The sequence below is a fragment of the Gavia stellata genome, chromosome 12 (assembly GCF_030936135.1).
Source record: "Gavia stellata isolate bGavSte3 chromosome 12, bGavSte3.hap2, whole genome shotgun sequence".
Taxonomy (NCBI): domain Eukaryota; kingdom Metazoa; phylum Chordata; class Aves; order Gaviiformes; family Gaviidae; genus Gavia; species Gavia stellata.
The window spans coordinates 24,592,568-24,610,373 of NC_082605.1; the positions used below are offsets into that span (position 1 = coordinate 24,592,568).

General features: G+C 46.2%; 1 protein-coding gene across 1 annotated transcript in view; it reads right to left on the reverse strand.

The window, feature by feature from the left end:
* LOC104253767 (sodium channel and clathrin linker 1-like) overlaps positions 1-17,331 on the reverse strand; it is a 36,907-nt gene extending 19,576 nt beyond the window's left edge. The window contains 2 exon segments of the mRNA XM_059823495.1: positions 12,322-12,407; positions 17,214-17,331. Coding sequence (XP_059679478.1) covers positions 12,322-12,407; positions 17,214-17,331 — 204 coding nt within the window.
* Positions 17,332-17,806: the final 475 nt, after the last annotated feature.

A 17,806-nucleotide genomic window follows, 5' to 3' on the forward strand; every position in this document is an offset into this window, starting at 1 on the left:
CAGCAATTCTAGCAGCAGGTCCTCTTAGACAACCACCACGAAATGAATTGCTCAGACAGTCAACAGCAGTCTCCTGCAAATACTTATCTCTCAAAGACTCTCATCATAAAACTTTATGATACCTTTTTCCTTACAATAATCCAGTATAAACATAATTTAATGGTACTAGGAGGAAAACAACCACGGCAACAAAAAGAACAGGCAATGACTGTAAAGTCTCTTATCTCATAATTCTTTCTTTTTGTTCATTCTCTGTCCTTTGTTTTAAACGTGTATTATTTTGGTCATGCTGTCAGTGGAATATTACATGCTCTCAATTATACTGCTAGAAAGCCAGAAGGTCTTTTGTGGTTCTATTTTAAACCTTTGAGGTGTTTTTTTTTTCGCTTGTGAATTTGATTCAACTTTGCTTTGGGTTACTTTTATGCCTGCTAAACCACTCTACCCAATTTTGAAAAAGAAACTGTGTCCAAGGGAAATGTTGGAGACAACCACACAAACAATTCACCTGAAATGTGCCCATTTTTTCCCTAATCTGAATTTGTCTTTGTTTACGCAGCAGAAGAATTCCCTGTATGCACCCCCATAGGTTATTTATCAAGCAGATAATGTCCCTAATTGTGGCATCAATACCCTTGATCTTTCTTCATACCCAATGACATCATACTTCACTACAGACTCAAGCCTCCTTTGGGTACCCCCAGGTTAGGTGTGCATTGCAAGCGTTTCCTCAGCCCGTATCAAAGCTGGCAAACCAGCCTCATTTAGAAAGTAATGATTTTCATTAGCCCACGGAAGTGACGTTTCTGAGAAAGCATCTGACTCCTCAAGTTGTGTTACTGGGGAAGATGCAACTATATATTCTGTACCCAAAGAAGATACAGAAGAAATAAAAAGTGCTGAATTTTTATTCTGTGAACAGAGATTTCCAGATTCTGCTCCCTGGACCAATTCAACACTCTTCCAAGGCAATACAAATCCTAGCTTTAGCCTCTACTTTTTAGTCCCATTTGACCACCAGTCCTGTACGTGTCATTAAAAGGCCGAATGAGACAGTCCAGTCCTGAGTCAGTGAGTTTGCAATCCAAACAGACAAAGTCCATGAGAACAGGCTGGATTTCCTACCTTCTCCTTTTTTTCCCTGAACACTCCAAATGCAGGTTCATCTGCACAAATCCAACAAATCATTTACCGCTATTACAACCCTGAAAAATGAAATACATCTGATATACTAAAGGTGGCTGCAGTTTATAAACAGCCCACAAACTGGGATTAGAGATCACACAGCTTTGTAATTTGTCTTACTACCACAGCCTATTTCTCACACCTTGTCAGCAAACTGCTCAAAGAAATCATTACGTAAATGCACACTGGGGTAATATTTACCTGCTTTTCAGATGCCAAGGCAATAGAAGCGTCCTGCCGTTTGTCAGCGCCGGGTGTACCACACGTTCGTCTTTCCCTCTGGATGGAGGCAGTGGACGTGCCCAGCAGCTGGCAAAGGTCTCACCATGCTCTTCCTCTCTGCTGCCTTCGGTCTCACGGTCCCTCAGCTCCCCTGTAAGCCTGGTACCAGCTTCCTCCTTGCAGCGTAGGTGGTATAACCATGTCAGATCACAAGAAAAACAATATTAATTTCTTTAATTAAATTTATCAGCATTACTTATTCAAATGACACAAGCTGGTCTGGGCCACAACTACGAATATGTAATATTGGCAGCTGCACAAATATGGAACAAAATAAGGAAATAATTCATAACCTAAATAAACAAAGATTTCACAGAACTTAATTTGTTTTAATAAATGCAATACATCATAGGAATGTTTTTAAGCAAAGAGGTTCTGCCAAACCTTTGTGTGAAAAACTTGGCATGGCTTGTGCACGGGCTGCTCCAGACTTAAAAAAGAGATTTTGGGGATGAAAGAGTCCAGCAGAAACCTGAAGATAATAAAATGGACAGGTGTGTCCCATTATGAGCTAAAGTGTACTTGGAAAGGTAAACTGATATATCTGAGAGAAGGAGAGACTGTTTCAAATGATCTTGTATTTGATGGAGGGCCTCCCCCTGCGAGCACAGCAGTGAATTCCTGCACAAAATGCAGGTCGTGTGCGCAAAAGGTTGAGAGGGATGTTCTCCTTTCTGCATAATTCATGCTAAATATACAAACACATGTAAATTGCTCCATTCCTCCCCTTACTTAAAATGAAGTGGAGTAATCTACATTCTAAATAAGATTAAGGCGCCACCACAAATCCCACTAATTCTCTTGCCAGAGCAGCACCAAGCTGTTGGTGGGTTCCTGGGGCCAGGCTGCCCTCCCGCGGCACCGCTCGGCCACCAGCCCGGCACCGCTCGGCCACCAGCCTGGCACTGCTCGGCCACCAGCCCAGCACCGCTCGGCCACCAGCCCCGGCACTGCTCGGCCACCAGCCTGGCACTGCTCAGCCACCAGCCCGGCACCGCTCGGCCACCAGCCCGGCATTGCTCGGCCACCAGCCTGGCACTGCTCGGCCACCAGCCCGGCACCGCTCGGCCACCAGCCTGGCACTGCTCGGCCACCAGCCCGGCATTGCTCAGCCACCAGCCTGGCACTGCTCGGCCACCAGCCCGGCACCGCTCGGCCACCAGCCCGGCACCACAGACGGCAGCCGTGGCAGCCCCACGCTGACAGCCCAGGGCACGGCTCTGCAGTCCAGGCTTTTATTTAGGTATTGGCCTCTTGAAAGGAGAAGCAAGTGGGTTTATCAGCAGCAGTTGCTGTGGTTGCTGAATGCTGCAGGACTGCAATCCCCACCTTTTCCTTTCCAAACAGGAAAAATACTGGTCCCAGCTGGATGTAAAGAAGTTCAGCATCTCTGAGCATGCCTTTGTGCCACCTGAGCTCACGGAGCAACTGCTGCCCATGGGGAGAAATGACAGGAAAAGGCCCAAGGAGGACACGGAGACAGGCTCGGGTACCCACAGGTGGGGTCTGCCCCCGGGGGGCCGAGGGGCATCCTGATGGCCCTCCCAGAGCCACGCCGGGGGCTGCAAACCCTGCATCGGTGCTGCATTTATTCTGTGGCCAGAGAAAAGAGACATGCCCGTGTCTTCCAAAACCAATCATGGGTGAGGAAGAGCTGCAGTGGGACGCCGGTGGTGCACGACACATCAGCAGACCGACGGACGGGGCACAGACAGAGCGAGGAGGTGCAGGACCTTGCACCCAGCATCTGCTCCCTCGCTGACAACATGTACACATTAACCCTTGCTATATGACTGCGCAGAAAAAAATAGCAAGGCATACAGCAATATACAGGAATACAGAAAGCGTTTGAGATTTTTTTGTGAAAAAGATTTACCCAGGTAAACCCTTTGTTGCCTAAAGTTGAAGGGAGAGAAGGACAGGACTGGACAGAGGTATCCTTCACCCTGCCCTTCTCCCAGGCAAGACACCACTGGGAATGCTGGAGTAAATCTGCTGCAGAGATTTTGGACACACTGCTGCTTTTCCCCAGGCTGAGTGAGAGCAGGAGCAGACCTACAGCTGCACTTCCCATGTAAAACAGAGGGGATGATGCCCTTTGCCTGCTTCGCAGAGGCACTGTGATATTACGTCTAAATGATGTACAACAGTTAGATTCCCAGCCAGAATTAGCTGTATAAATTAAGATTATCAGGTCACGCTGCCAACAACAGATCCTGGCTGGAAAGCAGGCTACGAGATCTGCCTGCCCCTGCCCCCTCGGGAACTTAGCTGACAGCACAGTGCAAAATCGCACCAATTAATGTGGCTTTGTGTGGGTAGGTGTACAGTATTGTCTCAAGGATCATAACGGCTCTGTCTAGTTACATCCTACCCAGTTTTAACTGACCCAATGCCATTTGGATTTAAATGATTATTTTTGCTAAGCTGGCCTTGAAAGGCAGAACAGTTTAGTCTTTAATAGACTGGCAATCCACAATGAGCCACTTCCACTCAGCTTAGCCACCTGAAATCACATAGAGAATATCAGATCACTTACAGACCAGCTCCTGCTCTAAGATTCCCTGTGGTGTTCAGGTCCAAGAGGCGCAATAAACAGCAAAGCAACAGGCTTCATTTTGAGTTCCCTTGCCTCTTCTGGCTTTGCTTATCTCCATGACTCTATTTCCAAATAGACTCTTTCCATGGGCGTGCACGATGGTGGCTATACCACAGGAACACATCTTTTCTGCAGACCCATCCAAGTGTGAAGAGCAGAAGAGTTACTAGAGAACAAAGGATGACATTTGTTCTTCTGGGGGTGGGTCAGGCAAAGTCAGAACTAAATAAGAAAGTTTTTTGCCAAGGAAAATAGCAAAGCCATGTTCTTACAGTATACATCCAAACTGCAGATGCTATTTTAAATCTAAGTATCTATGGAGCGAATATGTCATATGTCTTTTATTTGGGAGACAGGCTATCTGAAATAAAAAATTCAGCTGTTTCCATGTCTCCTGTTTAAGCTAATCTAAAATGAGAATGCTAAGTTGATTTAGTTACTCTTTTGCTACAAGCCAGCCTGTGTTTCAGCTCCCCATGATGAGCATGATCAGTACTGATACATCTTTCTATGTGGTTTCTCCAGTACCCATTGCTTTGATGGAAGTTAATGGGGCTATTACAGGGGTTGCACCAGTGGAAGATCTAGTCCTGCATTGCTCTGTGGTGTTCTATAATGTCCGTTAGGACACAGCTGACCCCCTGAGACTTATTCTTACTGAAATGTTGTGGGACATGGTGGCAAGGTGCTAGCATGCAGTGCAGTTTCTACGTGAAAAGTGGCAGAGGCAAAAATATTAGTGTGTACCTAAAGTACACAACCCAGAGTTGACCTCAAGAGGAGGCAGCAAGGCTGCTGGATCCAGTCATGCAGCTCACGGTCTGACGAGACCAGCCGGCCACCAAACCGAGCCCTCCGGCGCAGCATGCAGCCATGCCAGGCTCGCCGCGGCAGGCTGGTCCTCCAGCGATGGCCGGTTTGTGCGGCTGCTCCTCCCCAGGACAGACCCCTCTCCTCGCCTCCAGGAACATTGGGGTTTGACTTCAAACAGGGTGAGGCAGAGAATCTATCACTCTGCTGTCAGGTTGTTCCCATGGTTAATTACCTCCTTTGTTAATGATCTTTAACTGCGAGCTAAACTTGTCACCATACAATTAAATAACCAGATTCTTTTTCTTATAGTGAATCTATATGTTACATTAAAAGCCCCTTTCTTCAAGGAGGTCTAGAAAAGAATCAGTAAGAGGCAGGCTATGCACCAAGTATGTAATAATCTGGACAGATGTGACCGGCAACCAGCAGCCGAACAGAAATACCCCATCTTACAGGTGGGCTGGGAGAGAGAAGAAAAGTCGCCTCAGCCAACCCAGTGTACTGGGCCTCCAGGACACATCCCTCCCCCTTCACCCTCCCTCCGATTTCTATAGCTACAGAGCTCGACTTTAACTGCACACAGCTGTAATTGCCTGGCACCCACGTACCCACTGCAGCACAACAGCCGCCGTCCTTCGCTCAGCACATGCCCGCAGTGTTTGCCAGGGAGGTGCGCCGGGCACGTCCCAGGGCCCCCGCCGCGTCCCCAGCCTCCCCTGGGGAACACCGCGCTTTAACCCTCGGTGTTTGCTTTCAGACCTTCCACAACGCTCATGCGGGCAAGATGCATTGACCGGGTACGTCACTCACGGCGCTGCAAGCGAAGGTGCTGAGGAAACACTTCGGTATTACCAGGAGAAGTCATGACCCTCAGCTTAAAGGAGGACTTTCCAACCTCTCATCTTCTTTTCTTTAAAATGCAACTAAAACAAGAAATCACTTTGTTTCAATTATGCTAACGACTTGTGTCACACACTGTCAAAGTTACCGAGTATGCACATGGGAGGGAGTATTGAGACAGCAACGGGTATTTACAAAAGCTGGAGCACTGCACTGGACAAAAGGTGTCCTGATGGGGATGCTGGTTCAGCTGCACAAAGGACACTTGTATCTCTGCCTTAGGCTTATTTTAATGTGTTGCTCTATCCGGCCAAATGGACAAGCACTACAAAAGTCTCGGGGATCAGCAGAGCCCTGGGAACATACAGATAATAGCAAGCATAACAGCACCTTGGCTCAAGCGATGCTCATGGGCAGGTCTGTGTTTTAAAAGAATACAATAAATTGCAATTCTGAAGTGTCGCTTTGAATTGAAGACCTTGTGTGCATTTAATCACTTAGAAAGCATCGTATTGTGTTACGTCTTATCACATTAGGCTGTCGCTGAACACAGTGAGATGCAATGTTACAGGGAACAAGCTGGGATCAGAAGTAATGAAAAAGATTTTGCAGGTAAAAATATCCACAGACGAGTTTCAAGAAGGCTTTCAGCAGGGATGACATGCAAATTCCCCCCACTGCTTCACTTCCCACCAACTTGAAAGGCTCTAATGGTTTCATTTAGGCTAGAAAGAGTGAAAAAGCATCTTGTGAAGGGTGTGGAGTACAGCCAGTGCTTTTTATTGACTGCTCCCTGATATTTGGATACACAGATTACAGGGAGGACCCCATGCAGAACCGCCCGCAGTCCCTCCCTCTCCTATGGGAACCAGAGGTACACAAGTCATGTTAGCAACTGCTGTGGAGTGTGTTGAATGGGAACTACAAATTCAGTAAAATGGAGCTAATTTAAGAATTACCAATGCCCAAAGGGATCTCTGCTAACACAGTCTAATCCTGCACATAAAATAGGCTAGATAATTTCCCCTGTAATTCCTGCCCATAGCCCTGAAACTTGAGGCTGTATTTCTTCATGCTAGTACTTCTCTCTTCTCCCAAGGAGCCGGCTGGGTCGTGCTGCACACTGTGGCCCCCAGGGATGGCAGCAGCGCTCACCCACCACCCCCTCGCAGGGTGGGCAGTCCCCAGGCTGAGCCTGGTGCTCCCCAGCCTGGGGTGCCCGTCCCACCGCCGCTCTGCAGGAGAGGACTCAACTTTCTCCATGCTGCTGGAGTAAATACATGGACTAGATGATGGTTGTAGGTCTCTCCCAACAGGAATTCTTCTGTTCTGCTACACTTCATTCTATATTGCACCATGGAGAGCTGCAAATTCATGATCACAACTCCAGACACGCGCATTGGGCTTTCTCTCGGTGTGGATTAATTCTCACCCTGCAGGGAAGTTACAAATCAAGAGCACTGCTGGTTGGAAATGGAAATCCCCAGCAAGGCTCTACGCATTTATCAGGAGAGTACTCAACATCACAGCTTTAGGGCTGCAGCTGCACTGAGGACATCTGGGGTTGGTGCTGCAGGCTGCAGCGCCGTACAGGGCTCACCCCAACGGCCATGAGCCGCCAGCCCGGACACCCGCTGACACAGCCTGCAGCCCGGCTTTGCCCCGCGCCAGCAGTGGGACCACCGTGTCCCCAGCCCCTTCGTGCCCCCAGCCAGCCAGCAGCCTGGGGCACTCACAGGGGCCCCTCTTTGGGACCAGCGCCTTCAGCCTGAACCCTCCCGCGACTACACTTGTACTTGTTGCCGGGAAATGAAATATATATATATACAGATAAATATCATATAAATATTTTCTTTTATATATATATATACACACACACCCCTCTCCCTGTGTGTATACATGTGTGCATATATATATAAAATATATATAAAATATATATAAAATATATATATATGCATGTACAGATGCACACATATATGTATAACAACAACTGCTGTTGACAAAAAAAGCTACTTACTACTGCCTTTACTGAGGGCCCAGAGCAGCCTGCTGCTGCAGGACAGTGTGCTGAAGGCAGAGGTGCCTTCCCAAAAGGATACTGAGCACGCAGCAGCACAAGCAACAAAGCTCAAACACTTCCAAAAACTGAAATGCCAGGGACAGCAGGGGAAGAAACACAAAGCTCTGCAATTTCTTTCTGATTACTTACTGGATATACCTGAAGCCAACGCAGTCTGTTAACATAACTGAGTGGCAGCGGTGTGGATGAAGACGTTACACAGCGTGATTCAGAAAACAGACGCCCTTGAGTGAGAGAAGCAGAGAAGAGGCCGACCGCGGGCTGTCCCCACCGGCCGAGCAAGCCCGGGGCAGCGGGGCTGCTCTCGGGGGGACGGAGGTGCAGCTGCAACGGTATCGCAGTTCGGCCGGCACCAAAACTCAAATTCTGACTAACTGAATACAGCTTTTTTTTTTCTACACGGACTTCAATTTTCCAAGGCCTTTGAGATGCCTATATAAATGTCAGGAGATTAATGTGTGCTGCCTCTGCGAAGTCCGTATTAGTTTTGCCCAGATGAGGCTTATTCCTTTACAGCCAGAAGCACAGTGCAACAGGGGATAGAGAAACAAGGGAAAACCTCTTTGTGCTTCTTCTTAGCTGTGACTTGTAAAATACATTTCCAAAGGTTACATAGCAGCTAGCAGTGATATTTAGCCAGATAAGCCTGCCTTTTGTGCCCAGAAAATGACCGCGGTTTTCAACTCCCTTCCTGAGACGTTACTCATCACCTGAGATGAAATAAATTGTACAGAGCCTGTTTTACACACTCCAGTTTCACAGCCCACAGCATCCACATAAATAGCAGCAAGGGAAGGTTCCGTTCAGACATGCAGACCGAAGGGAGCGATGTTTGTCACTGCAGAACCGGGGGGTGAAGTCCCGGGGACGGCACCTCGGCCGCAGCAGCTTTCGAAGCAACTGCATGTCCAGCGAAGAGACTGAGCGGCCTTTCCGCACCTGGAAATGCAAAGCGAACCAGCCTCCTCCCAGTGACGGACCCAGCAGGCGCTGGGGAGGCAGGGAGGGAGGCTCACCACCCACCCCAGCCTTTCCGAGGCGGGTACCTGCGGCACCCAACCTAACACCCCCATGGGACACCCAGCACCTCTCCCAGGTTCTCTTTACTGGGCTCCCGAGGGGGATTTGCGCCTGACATTTTATTCAGAGGCTGCAATGCAAGAGTATGGAACAACACACTTCACTCATGTTTACAGGTCTGCCATGGTTAACCAAACCGTAACGAGTACGAGGGGCTGTGCGGGGCGCGAGCAAAGCATCCCTCCGGCACCGCTGCCCGCCGGCTGCCGCGCACGGGGAGCACGCCAGTGCGATGCTCTGCCAACGCGCAGCTCCCCCAGCTCCCAGTCACCACTTGCATCTTCAGGGCCAAATGTGGCTTCTCCACAATTAGTAATCCTCCGCAGGTTTCCCTTCCAGCCACACCGGGCGCCCCGAAACACATAAGTATCCCCAGGCTCCTGTGACATGGAGTTCAACCAGCCTGCTGCACACGGCAGGAAAACCCGGCCGCTTCTTTTTCTTGCAAACAATTTTGGTGACAGGCTCCAGAAACCAACATTATATTGAGTCAACGATACCTGACATGTGCCAGATTATTCTATGTGCAATTCTGCCAACTGTACTTATATACAGTAATATAATACTGTAATCTCTCTTCCAAAGGTCCACAATAGGCATATTCACAAGAAAAGTTTCTGACAAAAAATAATCATAATAAAAGTGTTGTTTGTTAATGTTAAGGAAAGGTATCGGCACCTCAAGCTCTTCACTCCTCATACTGTTTCACTGCAGCCGGGCTGTTAATCTCAGGGTCCCAACCAAACTAGTTTTTAATTCTCTGTTTAAGGGTGAAGTTACTTTTTTACATGATTAATATACTCCTTGAGAAGTATAACCAAGCAAGTAAGATTACTTATGGAATTAAGTGGGAATAAAAATATTAATATGGGCATTAATAGCTTGTCTACTTCTGTTGTATCCATTCCTCTTCACTGCCCTACTCTAGAGTAAAAGTTTGTGTTGCCCTCTGGACTTACACAGTGCAGTCTTGCAGGAACAGTAATTGCTAAAGCATTATAAGAGTATTTAAGCATCTCACTTAACCTTCAATGGATCACACAATTTCAGTGAGTAGTGTGTGTCTAAAGTGCTCTGGTAGATCCTAAGGTCATGTTGGAAAAACAGAGATGTCCATGCACTGTAAAGCAAGCGCTCATCTACTGTCAGGTATAAAGCTGAATGAAGAAAACAAGGGACAGCAATGAAAGCAAGGCAAGGGCTAATACTTTTGAAGTGAAGATGATAATAACGATAATAATAATACAAGTAATAATAAGAAGAAGAATTATAATAATAATAATAATGGTGTCCCAGCAATAAATATGTTCTTTGATGTTTATAAAATTCATGGGGATTCTACAATGAACTCATGTAAATAGGTATATAATTTTATTATAGTTCTTGCTATTGCTACAATATATGCTTTTAGAGGCTGTAGGTACTGAACTGGGTTGAAATTCCAACTTCAAGTATTCTCCTAGGTCTTCTGAGGTTATTCTAGAAGTTCCCAAGCAGACTTGGTTTTTGTTAATCTTTAGTGGTCATACAGAAGGAGCACAGCTAAGATTGTTTATGGTTTTCCCAATATCAGACAATCTGGATGCAGATTTTTTTTGTTTTGTTTTCTTAGTATTTTACTGAACTTCAAATGTAGATAGGAATTTGCTTCTTCTGAACAGTAAAGTTTATTAATGTTATGTGTCTCCTGGTAATCTTGTTTTATAATGTACATCTTGTTTTATAATGTACACATGTCTTTTCATTTGGTGTATTATATGTACAAACACACAAAACATCTGAACAGTGTTCCATGTGAAATACCAACCCAAAAAGAAAAGAAATACAGCTTAGTATCAGGAAAGGGTAATAACATTTGACATCACGACCCTGGCTGAAGTGGTAGCCTAATGATCAAGCTCAGAGTATCTTTCCCCGTTAATGACAGATTTCCTTGAGTTTACGTGTACCTGATTATTTGGTGGTTTTTTTTAAATTCTGAAATGCAAAATTTCAAGCTAATACAAAATGAAGGAATTGAGGAATTGGAAACCCAAGCTTAACAGGTCAGCCACTCCTAAAATTTTAGTCCTACAGAAAGTCCTACAAAAGAGTGTCGACTCAGTGCCAGATCACTAATCCCAGTCACCCAGTATCACCCAGTGGACAACAGTAGCTGTCCGGGAGCCTGTTAGTGCATCTTTCTTGCACACTTACCCAGACTCCAGGAGTTGGATGATTTCCTGAATTACAGGAATTATTTTTCCATATTCTGTCGGGGAGAAATAGTTAAAGGTAAAACCAGATTCTCTATTTACCTCTTTAGCTCTTATTATTGAGCAACAAAAAGTAGAGGAATTAAGTAATCTTTTTTCCTTGTGGATTAGCCAGTCAGGAGTTTCTAGTAGAGTTCAACCAAACTCTCGTGATCATGTAATTTTCAGTCTTCACTACTGTACCCATGAAATCAGTCAACAGCCTGTTACGAATCTAATCTATAGTGAGGAAAAAAAAGACATTTTTCACATACCCAGGCAGGAGATGAAAAAATACATCTTTTCCACCAAAACAATGCAAAATCCATTTTTTTTAATCCTAAAACTGGTCCAATGTCTACACTGTAAAACAAAAGAAACTGATGATGTCATGTACCAGTTGTTGCTATGGAGTACTGCCGACATGATGAATTAGATAGTCACTGGGCCAGAAAAAGGAGTAAAAACTAATATGATCTTCTGGCCATTCCAGCATTTCCTGTTAAAGAGCCATGGACGAAATACTAAACAGCCTTTGGAGAAAGGAATGGGACCCACATCTGCTGCCGGCTCGGTAAATGATCTGAGCGCCAGGCAGGAGAGCCAGAGGCTTTCCCGCCTTGCTGAGTAACTGCCCAACGGCACGGAGCGGAGCAAGGGCAAAGCGAGGGCTTTCGAGATCCAGGGGCTGCGTTTCCACAGCAAACACTGCCGTTCCATCAACACCTGCTGCCTGGGTTCTCCGGGGCCTGCGTGGTGATATACGTGCAAAGCATCAGAGTTTTAGGCACCTGGACATCAATTTCCTACGCCACGGACCGTGCCAGCCACCCAGCTACATCGCCGTGACCCAGCACCGGGCAGCGCTCAGGGGCGTTCGGGGCAGACCCCATTTGCCTTTGCTCGGCTTCAGCCATGGCTCGTTGGAGCGGGACCCCGCGTGCGACCTTCACCTGCAGGAAAATGCTCCGTGTCCAGCAACAATTTCTGCTTCTGTTCCTGAACGCAATAGTCCATTATTTCAGTACTGCAAAATGATAAGAAATAAAAGCCAGGGAGAGACGTGTACTTTCACTTAACTGTAGTTTCATGATGTTTCTCTTTGATACTCTACATGAATACATGGGTACCTGCTCACACAGAGAATATAAAACTGTAGACCCCCAGTACAGGCACACATGTACACGTAGAAATATAGGTACACATACAGGTATATGCTGGGGTTTAATGACACCCATATTCATTACAGCAAGATTTGTCTTAACAGCAATGTGGAGATTATCGCCCTCCGTATCTGGGAGAGAAAGGAAAAGTTTTTAGTGAAAGCCGAAAACTACTGTATATGTTCAGTCATCTGCATTTAACTGATGATAACTTAATTAACTTGAAAAAAACCTCGTTGCTATTCTAACTTTGCACAATATGAGACTTCTCCTCTGGCTGGCGTACTAGTGTACAAAATCCCAGCTCATTTAATTCCTTCAGCATCTGCATCACAGTTTTAGAATACAGTACCTGTAAATGTAAATTTAGAAGAAAACAACTGACAGGTAATTGATTTCAGTAAACTACTAGCAGATTTTTGCCTTTATGGACTTCACAGAATTATTAAGCTCGTGCTCAAAGTGCTGTTTGCTTAATTTAACAACTGCAGCAAGTTTTGCTAATACTCACAGACTTTTATTACAAGAATGGGAGTTACAACAGCGAGTCCAAGATTTGACACAAAACGTCCAGAAGAGCAGGTACACGTTTAGCGTGGGCAGCTGTAGAACTCACCTCCCCGTGCCAGCTCCAGGCCCCTGTATAGCGCTTAAAGAGGTGAGGCACGCTCAGGTCGGGAACACAGAAGTTTTATGAAATCAGTAGGACAAATTTTGGGTGGCATGACCTAGACCCCAAAGCATGCATCGCCTCTGAGCAGGCACAGGCTAGCATTTACACATGTGTTTTCACAGGTAACTTACTCATTAGAGGAAGCTTATTAAATGTTCCTGTGTTCACCATTATTTGCACGTGCAAATCACTGGTGCGGTTTATGCAAGGAGAGGACAAGCCTTAGCAATCCTTTTTTTCTAGACCAGATTTCCTGACGATATTTCTAGCTCTTCCAGTTTCACTCCTGGCCTGTTTCTGAGAATATGGAGGTAAACAAAAATGAAAAATGATGAGAAGGAAGTGAGCCACCTGCTTCCAACCACGGAGGGCTGGTATTTATTCTGAACAGGAGTCTGCAGGCTATCGGGGGCTTCTAATTGCTCCAGTTGGTTCAGTTTGTATCTGTGGCCATCTGGATATTCGTGGGGTAGCAATTAAAAACGGTAAGCAAAACAGTGGAAAATATTGTTCAGCTTACTAAGGTATTTTTTATTAAAGGCTAAGAACAGGCATATGACAAATCTTCAGTGCAAATCAAACAGTGGTGTAAATACGTGTCTGTGCAAGGGCCAGGCATTCTTGCTGGTCATGCGAATACCAATGTAGGCCTTTTCTGAAGGCCCCTCCATAGCTTGAGATGAGTTTCCCACACCTGCAGGTAAGAAACTATGGATGGACAAGCAATGTACGAAGACGCATACGAACAGATAGTCTGTGGGTAACAAGCAATTTTGAAGTACCTGTGAGGCAGCTATTGTTTGCATGGTTGTTTCTAAAGTTTAACTTTGGCAATTGGTGCGTTTTCCTTAACGAATGCAGTGCGAGCAATCTAACTGATGGAGAGCGCTACCACTGCCTTTCAGCCCAAAGGCAGATGATTTGGATGCTCAGGAATGAGGGGGAGCACTGGGAAGGGCCTTGCCCTTACCAAAAGGGAGAGCGGAGGTGGGGGGCTCCTCTCCCAGCAGGGTTAATACAAGGTATGTGTATTACTTGTTCTGAATGGCATTTTTCTCATTAAAACTTCTCCCCAGGCCCCAACCCTTCTCACCTCCCAGGCTGCACCGTTCACATTGCTCTTCAGCAAGGAAAGGGATTTGCCTTTCAGAGAAACACACAGCAGCGATGCTGGAAGGAGGAACAATTCATTTTCCTATTTCAGGGGTTTCTCGCAGCCCAGTCACTCACGCTGATACTCACTTCTCACTTAGTCACTCCGGGAGGGCTGAAGTTTGCTGCTTGGAGAAGCTCGGGAGGATGCTCCACACGGCTCCACGGTCCCGCCGGGGCTGGGCTTCGTGTAGCCTGGCAATAGCCTGCTCCAGCGAGCCAGAAAGAGCCCGTTACAAATGCATGGCACTTTTTTGAATGAATCCTACTGACGAATAGACCTGTCTTTCCATCTTCTGGAGTGAAACCTCTTTCCAGCTTCGTACACTGCCTGCGCAAAATGGATTTGCTTTGCACCTCCTTCCCTAGGACAGTACCCAGGCTGCCACGGAGTGACGCAGGCAACAGGCGCGTTAGAGGAGTAACGGTGTATGTAATGTGATGGGGTTCGTACACATGCGCTTCTCTTGGTCTTTGAAGTGGACGGGTGGCTCCGACCCACCACCCTCTGCTGCCCCGGCCCTACCGGGACACGGGCCAGGACCTTGAGGTTGCTCGTGTGAGAAATCCACCACTCCAATATGGGGTACAAACAGGGGGTTTAATCTCATGCAGAAAGGCCTGAGTAGAAGGGACTGATGGAAGCTGAAAGCTAATAAATACAGATTAGAAGTACAGCGAAGGCAAGCCAGTGCTGGAAGGTCTGCCTGGGGAAGCAGCTTCCCGGCTGCTAGCTCTCTGCAGACCAAGCTGGTTGCCCTTCTGAAAGGGGACTTGCCATCAAAGACATGTTGGGCTAGGTACAGGATGAGTGATGAGACTTTCTTTTCTGTGATACAGGGAGAGCATAATAAACGATTTATGGATGTCTTCTGCCCTTATAAACCATGAATAAAAGCACTGCTTTCAAAATACTTGTCCTTGTTCAGGACATGGTTTATTGGGCATGGTGGTGTTGGGTTAATGGTTGGACTTGATGATCTTGCAGGTCTTTTCCAACCTTACTGATTCTGTGATTCTGTCCTAGGACTGGTCTTCGGGGAGGAAAACGTTTCACACTGTCCTTCCCAGAAAGTCCCCAAGGCCCGTTTAGCAAAGTGTGCAGGCACCCCCATCACTGCCTCCTGCCACTTCGCCTAACTCGGGGCTGAGTCCTCAGGGTCGTCTAAGCCTGTATGGAAGATTTCCTTCCAGTTTCAAGCAGGACACTGACAACCAAGCCTTGGATTCAGCAGCTTTCAAAATCTTTCCATATTTATGACAGATACCAGGGATTAACTTAATTTATGAATTTAACAATGATTACACTTTATTATCCTCCACAAAACCAAATATTATCAGGAACAAGTGAATTACACATAAAGGCATTCTTTGTGCATTTATTTACATATCCCAAGAAAGACTGTATTCATGTTGTATAATTCTGATTGCATGCTTCGCCGAGCATTAAAAAGGTTTACCGCTGCACGGCTGCCCCAGTTTGACAACTTTGACAGCTTCACTCGGAATGTGTGCGCGAGCAAACAAGTAAAACTGTAGAGACATGAGGTGTGCTGAACAGTGTGGCATGCTTTCAAAGACTCTCCTGTCACAATAATCATTTCTAGTAGGTGTTTTTCCACATTGACATCTTTGTTTCTGAGAGTCTCACATATTAACAAGCTACTCATTTGTACTGCTTCTATCTGCAGGTACAAACTCCCATTTCTCGATGTGTCACCCCAAGATGGCCTGCGACACTGCTGCTTAAATGGCATTCTTTTTCCAAGCTGGCTGAAGCTTGGTTTTTTTAAAATGATGCGCGTAGAAGCACAGAGAGATCATGCACAGCTGGTGGGTAAGGGGAGGGTTTGTTCACACCATGCAGGGGCTCAGAATTCGGGCAGGCGCCTCCAGCAGCCTCCTCCCTCCCAGGCCAGCTCTCCGGGACTCCACCCCGCTGAAGGTGGGGCACAAAGCTGATCACTAAACACGCAGAGAAAAAAGACAGCACAAAACCAGCCTGACCCAACCTCAATCCTCCAGGAACTTCAACAGCAGTTTTGCAGGCTGTCGCTGAAGGGCACTTTGGCGAAACCAGAGTCTGCACCTGAGCACAGACTCTGCACGACGGGGCACCACGAGGAGCATGTCACCGGGGGTAACAGCCAGAGCTACGCCGGTACTCGCGTCTGACCTGATAACATCAGTCTTTTCGAGGAAAGTGCTCTGCACTTCCATGTCCTTCTGAGAAAGCATGTGGACAAGATCATTAGAAATACTAAGGAATGGAGAAAAAATCATGAATCTATTTAGAAAATCATGGTATTTAATCATGTCTAATTAAAGGGGAAAACAGAAAAAGGAGGAAGGCAATCCACATGTTTGGCCAAATGTTATCTCCTCTTACGATCGTTAATGTCATGTCATTTATTCAGCCAGTATTTCTGAAACTAATATTATTAACAGAGCTGAAACCTCTGAAAGAGAGAATTTGCTTTTAATGATTTTTTTCCTCCATGATTTTAAGGCTGAATTCTTAGATTGTATGATGTGTTCCTATTTTGAGACGAGCAGAAATATACTGCCATTGCTGTATCAACAAATGGGTAGGAAATTATGGAGCCACAAAGTACGCACAACTAACTTAGGAAATATTGACAACCACTGATTTAGCAAAAGGTCAAAGCTGTATTAGAGCAGAGGCTATGATGATCATCACCACCATACTAGAGTACGGCTTTTCATCAACACAAATTCAATGTTACAGGAAAAGGAACTTGTGTCCCCAAGGAATGATTTCTGGCATCTGGGGAGAGTGCCTGTTTTTCTAAACGTTTTCCTAGATGCTACTAAAGACTTTTCAAAGCTTGGCCGAGACTTCAAACACCTGACCCTGGGCAAGGTCCAGCCATTACAGGTGGAACGGTAGCTGATATTTCAAGTCAACTAGAAAGGAGCTGGAGATGAGACAATTCTGCACACACTCACAGGCAGCCAGGAGCACCTGGCATGGATGGAGCCACAACAGGTAAGTACCAACGGGCAATATTAATGCAGATCTAGTCCCCTTTTTCATTCACGTCACATGTACAAATGGCTCCTGATTCCTACTCACACCCTCACTCCTTACCAGTGTCTGATGAAATGTCCGTGCCTATGGCCACATCCATGCCCATGCCCACGTCCATGCCCACGTCCATGCTCACGTCCATGCCCACGTGCATGCCCACGTGCATGCCCATGTCCATGCCCACACAGGGCAGCACCCGGCAGGGCCGTCAGCCCTTCTCCGTCTCTGCTTGCTGCTCAGTACTCACCGTGCACTATTGGCTGTTTGAGTCATACAGTACAGACTGGAGAACAAAAATTTTTAAATAGTAAACCAGTGAATGACAAAGTATCAGCATTTGGCTGTGCAATCACTCAAATCTGAAAGATGTCTGTGATTTGTCAATATTTTTACAAGTACCTACTGATGGGTGCAAATCCAATCCAGAGAAATCTGAGCCAGTGATAAACAAAGTTCTGAAACAAACAACGCAGATGACGATGAATTAACTCTATGACAGTCTGGGAGAACTTCAAAGTTATTCCTATGTTGAGAATTCATGTAAATATTGCTAGCACAGTGCCCTTGGTGACTAATTAGACAAGTAACTGCTATTTGTTTTGGGGGGGGAGTTTCTTTTGAAAATGTTCCTAGTGTTTTTACTGGCAGGTAAA